Source organism: Felis catus, chromosome C2 (assembly GCF_018350175.1).
Source record: "Felis catus isolate Fca126 chromosome C2, F.catus_Fca126_mat1.0, whole genome shotgun sequence".
In the NCBI taxonomy this organism is placed as follows: domain Eukaryota; kingdom Metazoa; phylum Chordata; class Mammalia; order Carnivora; family Felidae; genus Felis; species Felis catus.
In genome coordinates this window covers 124,043,891-124,052,139 of record NC_058376.1, presented here as the reverse complement: position 1 = coordinate 124,052,139, position 8,249 = coordinate 124,043,891, and the positions used below count along the sequence as shown (strand labels likewise).

Below are 8,249 nucleotides of genomic sequence, written 5' to 3'. Positions count from 1 at the left end.
GAACCTCCACACTGCTTTCCAGAGCGGCTGCACCAATTTGCATTCCCACCAACAGGAGAACATTTTTTTTAAATGTTTATTTATTTTGGAGAGACATAGAGACAGAGTGCGAGTGGGGGAGGGGAAGAGAGAGGGAGACACAGAATCTGAAGTGGGCTCCAGGCTCTGAGTTGTCAGCACAGAGCTCCATGCGAGGCTCAAACCAAGATCATGACCTGAACTGAAGTTGGATGCTTAGCCTTAACTGACTGAGCCACCCAGGCACCCCTAGCAGAGAACTTTTTAAACTTGGGTCCTTCCACCCCTCAGTGGATTGTGTTTCATTCTACCTGGAGCCAAAGCTGAGACAAATACATTTAAATCCCATCTCCTTTTTTATTATGTATCCCTCCCCCCCCCCCTTTTGCTTGTTAGATTACCTATTGGAGGCATCACATTCTGAAAGCCTGGAGCTTTTTTCAGGGCTATGTTACTACTGAACTTTATTTTATATCCTTTATAAACGGGCCATTAACACCAAAGCTTTAGGTCACCATAGGATGTTAGGTACCCCTGTGTACCCTCTTGTTTCAGCACCCATTTTCCTCTCTGGATTTGTGATATGTCATCTATTTTTTGCTTTGAGGATTTCTCTTACATTTTAAAATGTTTATTTATTTATTTTGACAGAGAGAGAGAGAGAGAGCAAGCGAGTGAGCAGGGGTTGGGGAGGGGCAAAGAGAAGACAGAGAGGGAGAGAGAGAATCCCAAGCAGGCTCCTCACTGTCAGCACAGAGCCTGATGTGGGGCTCCACGAACCATGAGATCATGACATGGGCTGAAATCAAGAGTTGGATGCTCAATTGACTGAGCCCAGCTCTTACAGTTTCTTTTACAAGCTGTGATATGATTTTAAAAATATTAACATAATTTTTATCCACCAGTTTCAGTAGTGTTGTTCTTGAGGATTTTTGGACTATTTGGCTCACATACTGTTGAAAATGGATGTCCTCAGTTTTTCCTAGTGTAGATGAGGAGAGTTATGCAATAGAAGACTTAGTTTTGCAAACAAGGGCATCTTCTGTCTTTAGAATAAGCAGGAGTTTAGGCTGGGACTTGTGACTGATTAATTTCTGTGTTATGGCGGGGGTGGGGGTGGGAGGAGGCATGATTGTGGTGGGAATTGTGGACAAAATGGTAAAATAGGGGGGTTCCTTCTACTGGAGGCAGTGAGCACTGAAAGGAAGTATTAAACCATATTAAATAGATATATCAACTTTTAAAAGAAAGATTCAAGTCTCCAGGGGCCAGACATACAGTAGAAAATCCAATCTCTGAGTGGACAGCTGATATTTTGATGTATTTGTGGTACTGAAACTAAAATCTATAGTAGCAACTAGGATTTCTGCTCCTTTGAGGGGACTGAAAACCAGCCCATGGCCAATCCTCAGAGGGTGAAGAATCACTGACCACTATTCCATGGTTGTGTCTGTAGTTGATCAAAGAGAGATTGCAACTCAGAATTGCCACTGTGTGATTGTTTGGGGATTAGACCTGTGACTTTTCAGGGAGACAAGTTATAAGAGTCCCACAATCCTTGGTTCTGAGTTATGGTCCACCAGGAAGTAGAAACTAAAAATTCTAACTGTGGGATACAGAAGATGAATTTACACTTGAAATGTGCCCGCCAGTGAAAATTACCAAGAACACAAGGCAATCTCACATGATTAAAAGCAAATAGGAGATTCCACCTGTGAGGGAATTGAATTAATTGAGTTTTAAATTAATGTTAAAAATTTTTAGAATATAAAAGATGGAATACCATCTATGAAATAAAAACAAAAGTTTATGATACCAAACGGGGAAGTGTTGAAATGTAAAGGAAGTAAAAATCTTTAAAAGAAAAAAATGTAGTCTTTGAAATGAGAACTTTCTTGCAGATGTATAAACAGAACACTGGATGCTGTTGAAAAAAAGATCAGTTAATTAGATTAAAGAATAAAGAAATATGAAATTGACACACTCTAAATGTGTTAAGAGTCATGGGAGATTGAGTGATGCCATTATATATCTGATTAGATTTCCATATAGAAGGATATATGGGATATTTCAAGAGATAGAGTCCAAGATTTTGTGGGATTCCAGGCAAGAGAAAATTTCCCATAATGATAGTTAATCAAATTTCATCAAGCCAAATAAAAATAGAATATACCCCACAGATATTACAGTAAAACTGTAGGACACCAGAGGGAAAGAAATCATTAAAAAATATGCTAAAATTAACAGCAGAATCAAATATAAAAAATAACCATTTGATTGGCAGACTTCTTGCCTACAATGGCAACAAAAAAGGCAGAACAATGAACTAATATATTCAAAGTAGTTAAATATCACTTTAGAATTAAGAATGAATGTGTACTATAACATTTTCAGACATGTAACACTAATAGAGTTTACTACACGTAAGCATGTTCAGACTTACAAAACCAAGATATTTTTACTACACATAGGATCTAGTGGAAAGAACTATTAAAGGATATTCTTTAGCAAGAAGAAAATTGAGGCTAGAATTGAGAATGTAGTAGGAGAATAAAAGGGGACAGAAGAATTAATAAGGCATGTTGGCAAACTGAAAGAGTATTGATGTTCTTTAAAAATGAAATGGGGACCTTGAGTGGCTCGTTCAGTTAAGCATTCAGACTCTTGATTTCCGGCTGAGGTCTGGATCTCAGGATCTTGAGATCTAGCCCCTCCCTCAGGCTCCCTGCTGTAGGTGGAGCCTCCTTAAGATTCTCTCTCTCCATCTTCCTCTAATCCTTTCCCCCTGCGCAGGCGCATGCATGCACGCGCGCGCACGCTCTCTCTCTCTCTCTCTCTCTCAAAAAAAGTCATTTTGTTGACTTCAGCATTACCAGTAGTACTTTATTTTATAAATAGATGAAACAAATATGGTAATACATTAATTTAAAAAAAATTAAAAATTTGATTTACATAAGAAAAAGCTCAGGGTAGAATTGGAAAGGTATAAAACTTTCCATTTCTATGTGGAATAGCAGGAATGCAAACATTTTACATCAGTCTATTGCTTGAAATTACTGATCACGAGATTTAAAAGAGAAATACAAAAAAAAAAAAAAAGAGAGAAATACATATCCCAATGCATGCTGAAAACATCTGATAAGATCTAAGATTTACTCACAACGAAAAGGGAACTGATTGGAAGAGAACTTCAGGCGGTTGAGATGTAGCTATGAACAAACATTATACTATTATGTATGGTAACCATCATACTATTTTGCAGTTTTCGAGAAAAGCAGGTGGAAACACCAAGAAATTGAAAAGCCATGGCTAAATCTCACAACATGAGAAATCCAGTGATTTCTTGATTTGGGGAGAACCAGGAGACCAACGGTGTAGTGCTGGAGAAAGAGTAGAGTTTGACAGAAAATAACTGACATAAAACGAGGGGGAATGGAGGGGTCTTTCTTGTAAAGAAGCCCAGAGTTCTGATAACACTTTGGTATCTCTGGGCAGATTTTCGACTTCAAAGATAAGATCCAGAATCCTTTCTCTTTCTGACATCTTCATCTGCTACGATGGCCAGTCTGCACGGAAAAAGGAATTGCTTGTACCTGAGGTGCACAGTTTCGAGGTTGCGGAATATCCAGTGCACAGGGTGCTGGGAATGCCATAGGGCCTCCAGGCGGGTTGCCAGAATCGTGTGTGTGTGGCGGGGGGAGGGGTGGGCGCACAGGGAGCGCGGGCAATTCATTCCTGGAACAGGCGTCTCCGGGCCTTGCGAGAAGGACCCGGAGGGCGCTGGGGGCGCGCGTGGGGACCTGGACTCGGAGAGGGAGGTAGAGGTTGCAGTGGCGAGTTGGGGAAGGGCTCCAGAAGGTGGACGTCCAGGTTGAAGTAGCGGAAAGAAGAGCGTCTCTCTGGACTAGGAGTGGGGGCCCAAGACCGGGGCTCTGGTACCTGGCCCACAGGGTAGGGGTTGGCCACGCTTCCCGCGCAGGGGCGGAGCCCAGCGACGGAGCCGGCTGCAGGGTCCATCCGAGGGGGCAGGAACGCGGGGTCCGCGTCTTCCTCGTAGACCTCTTCTTGGGGGGCCATCTGTGGGACAGATGCGCGGAAGAATCCTTGCTCGACGGCGGCGTCGTGCCCGGGCGCGCCCAGGAAAGCGCCGGGTTCCAGGCCGACAAGCGAGTGGCCCTGCTCTCCTGAGCGCAGGAGGGCCTCGGGGACCAGCAGCAGGGTGAGCTCTCCGACAGACACTTGCAGGACCGACGTTGGCTCGGGCTCCAGCACCAGGTCGACGTCGTCCAGGGACATCTGCAGGGCACATCCCGTGGCCAGGACCACCACCGAGGTGAGGGCCCCGGCGGCTGGGGGCCCCTCCAGGCCCTCCAGGCCTGCAAGCTCCTCGGTTCGTCTGCGCTTGGCGGGGCCGGGTCCTCCGGTCGACGGTCCGGGACAGGGCGCAGGGTAGGCGCTGGGGCTGCGGGGCCGGCTGCCCATGACCTGGACGGCGCTGCGGGTGGCGCTGCCGGGGCCTGGCGGAGGGCGTGAGGGGCTGGGTCCTGCACGCAGTGACAGGTCTGGACGACAGGTGAGGCTGCGGGGCGCGGCGGGGCGCGGCACGGCGCGACGCAGTGAGTGCCCGGGAGTTCTGGGGGCGCCTCCCGGGAGACCCTCGGTCCAGGTTCTGGTGGCGCAGGGATCGGCCTCAGGCATTCGTATCCCAAGCTCCTCTCGCTGACCGCCTTGAGCCTTGATATGGCAGGTGCCAGGGCGAAACCAGTCTTTATCTGTCACACTAAGCTCCGCCCCTTCCGAGGCTCCGCCCCGTAGAGATTAGTGCAGCCCAATATCCGAGGAAGGGGGGTAAGAACATACTTTTATAGGACTTTAAGGGGGAGAACACTTGTGTGACTCATTATTAGAAAAAAAGAAAGATATACTGGTAATAGAACTACAAATATTGTTCCCCTCTAGGACCAATGTTTTCCTGTGATTTTATCCATTGTAGAGAAAAGACCACTCAAACAGATCACTTTCCCCACCCCCCATCCCCCCATAAAATGGACTTAACCCAAATGCTCCATAAAATTTCTTTAGGGCTTGGTATATCATTTCAGGAGTAAATGGAAAATACTGATTTCTCTTTAGAAAAACTTCTTTAAAAAATTTTTTTAATGTTTATTTATTTTTGAGAGAGAGAGAGAGAGAGAGAGAGAGAGAGAGAGAGAGAGAGAGAGAGAGAAGTGTGAGTAGGGGAGGGGCAGAGAGAGAGGGAGACACAGAATCCGAAAAAGGCTCCAGGCTCTGAGCTGTCAGCGCAGAGCCCAAGGCAGGACTTGAACTCACAAACTATGAGATCATGACCTGAGCCGAAGTAGGACGCTTAACCGACTGAGCCACCCAGGAGCCCCGAAAAACTTCTTTTTCAATACGAAAGTAAAATATTTGTGGCAGGTTCTTCCTGAAGGTTAAGGCTGTTGTAAAATTATTATTAACATCAATAAAAATAAAAAAATAATATAATTAAATCGTTGTTTGAGAAATTATTATGACATTTTCACCATTGTACTGAGTGTTTAAAAAGTGATCTTTTTCTAACAAAACCAAAGAAAACCCAGCACTTTAATGAGGTATGATTGGCATACAAAAAACTGTATGTGCTTAATGTATACAACTTGAATTTGGGAGAAGTGAACACCCATGAAACCATCACACTCTCAGTGCCATAAACATATCTACCACATCCAAAAGTTTCCTCCTGCCCTATTTAAAACAAATGATCTTTTCAGTCTTCACAATAGCTGACACTGGGATTGGTCAGCTAAGTTATCCAAAATTAAATACCTAATTTGGGTTAGATGTGGGAATCAAATGCAGACTTATTGGGTTTTAGATCATGGACTGTTTACTCATGTGTTTATTGTATATACCTAGGAGTGGATAACTAACTGGTATTATGTGTGTCTTGTCAAATTAATAGGTAATACTTCCCTCTCTTTTTTCCCCCCAAATGTTTTCCATAGATCACACTCCTGAGCAAAGTCTGTTTCTATTTCACTACATCCTTGCAGAGCTTTCTTTAAAAATGTTTATTTATTTTGAGAGGGGGGGGGAGAGAGAGAGAGAGAGAGAGAGAGAGAGAGAGAGAGCGAGAGATTGAGAACCCGCATGCACGGGTGGGGGAGGGGCAGAGAGAGGGAGAGACAATCCCAAGCAGGCTCCACTCTGTCTGCACAGAGCCTGGGGTGAGGCTGGATCTTACAAACCGTGAGTTTATGACCTGAATTGAAATCAAGCGTCAGAGACTTAACCACTGAGCCACCCAAGCACCCAAGCGCCCCCTAAACATTTCTTACTGCCAGACTCTAAATCTTTTCCAACCTGGTATAGTAAAATACTCTCATTGTGTTTACATTCTTCATTTCTGATTGCCAGTCAAGGTTGATTATTTTTTTCATATGCTTCTTGGCCATTCTTTTATTTTCTTCTTTGAAATGTTCCTATCTTCTTTTTTTTTTATTTAAAAAAAATGGGTTTCAGCACTTCCTTCAGCTTTATGCAGTGCTGGTACCTTCCTTGTCAAACACCAACCCAGATAGCACCTTCAGAAAAAGGCCATTGCTGACTGTTTTATTTGAAATGGCTTTCTCCATTCACTTTATCTCATCACTCTCTTTATGACCTTCATGGTATTATCACAGTCTGTAAATAATCAAAATATTGTTTGAAAAACTTGGGTTTCAGACATACTGTATACCTACCATTTATCAAATGTATGTGTTGCACAAATCTCTGTTACGGTCTGAAGACTTTAGTGCTTCATCCATTACAATCCTCATTCACTCTATCTTCGGTGTAATGTGTGGTGATTTTAATATTCTCATGGATTCTTCTCCCCCCCCCCCCGCCCCTCCAATTGTTGGCTTCTGACTTCTTTTTCCCTTCAAAAATGTTGTCCTCTTTCCTCATTGACTCATACTCTTGACCTTGCCTTTACTCCAAATTGTAGCCCTTCCATAATCACAATTTGAAACATTTTATTCTCAGAGCACCACCTCCTAACTTTTTAGCTTAGTCCTTCAAATATCCAAACTCTATTGGTCCTTCCATCCCTCTGATGAAATCCATCGATCCTACCACCTTTTCACTGAAACGGACACCATCAGGTCCTTACTTCCCTCCTTACCTAGAACTTAAATTCCATGGGCAGTCATCATAATCATTGTCATGTTTATATCTTTTTTCTCCCTTTCTTGTTTCCTGCTTTGTTGGTTAATATATTTGGTATTTTGTGGCTGCATTTGTGCAGCTGAGGGGGGCTGGAGGAAAACACTCAACCCCACTGACTAGTCTTACTTTAAATTTATGATCACCAACCTCAAGTAGGCTACTAATTGCTGCCCAGTGATCTTAATATGTTTCATTCACTTTTTCATTCTTTCAGATGAACACTGCATACTTTCTTCTCTCTTCAAACCTCTGATACCTCATCCCTTATTTTCTCACCTAGATGGTCACCTTTTTCTTTTTCACTGAGACAATAGAAACAATAAAAAAAATCTCCCCAAATTCCCATAATCACATCTCATTAAGCTTAATTGGGATTATATGTTGTGCCTTTTGTCCTCTTCCTATAGATGAAATGTCTGTGCTTCTAGCAAAGTCTACTCCCTCCATTTGTGCAGTTCATCTCCTCTCATTTTGGCTCTTCAAGAACAACAGTCTAGAATCCCCTTCTCTTTGTCCAGAACAGTCAAATTTTACTACCTCCATCAATTAAGTATCTTTAATATATAATTGAGAGGTAAAGTTTTCCATCTTCAACAAAAACTCTGCTGATGTGACTTTCTCTTCCAATTTTTGAAAGAGAGACACAGAGAGAGAGAGAGAGAGAGAGGGAGAGAATGAGCAGGGGAGGGGCAGAGAGAGGGAGGGGCAGAGAGAGGGAGACACAGAATCCAAAGCAGGGTCCAGGCTCTGAGCTGTCAGCACAGAGCCCAACTCGGGGCTCAAACTCACAAACTATGAGATCAAGACCTGAGCTGAAGTTGGAAGCATAACCTACCAAGCCACCCAGCCATCCCTGTCTTCCAATTTCGACATTAATTTTCTCCCTCCTCATACACCAAAACGCTTAAATTAGTCAACTATATTTGCATTCTCTAATTTTCCATGTTTCACTCGCTCTTGAACACACTCTAATCAGACGTCTTCCCAGGCCAGTCATTTATAAGCGCTCTCATTAA

At 43.5% G+C, this 8,249-nt stretch overlaps 1 protein-coding gene across 1 annotated transcript; it reads right to left on the bottom strand.

Annotated features, from left to right (window-relative positions):
• Positions 1-3,226: 3,226 nt before the first annotated feature.
• Positions 3,227-4,699, bottom strand: LOC101100079 (proline-rich protein 23A). Its single transcript, XM_023238570.2, has one exon. The coding sequence runs from the start codon at positions 4,498-4,500 to the stop codon at positions 3,748-3,750; it is 753 nt and encodes a 250-aa protein (XP_023094338.2). The 5' UTR covers positions 4,501-4,699; the 3' UTR covers positions 3,227-3,747.
• Positions 4,700-8,249: the final 3,550 nt, after the last annotated feature.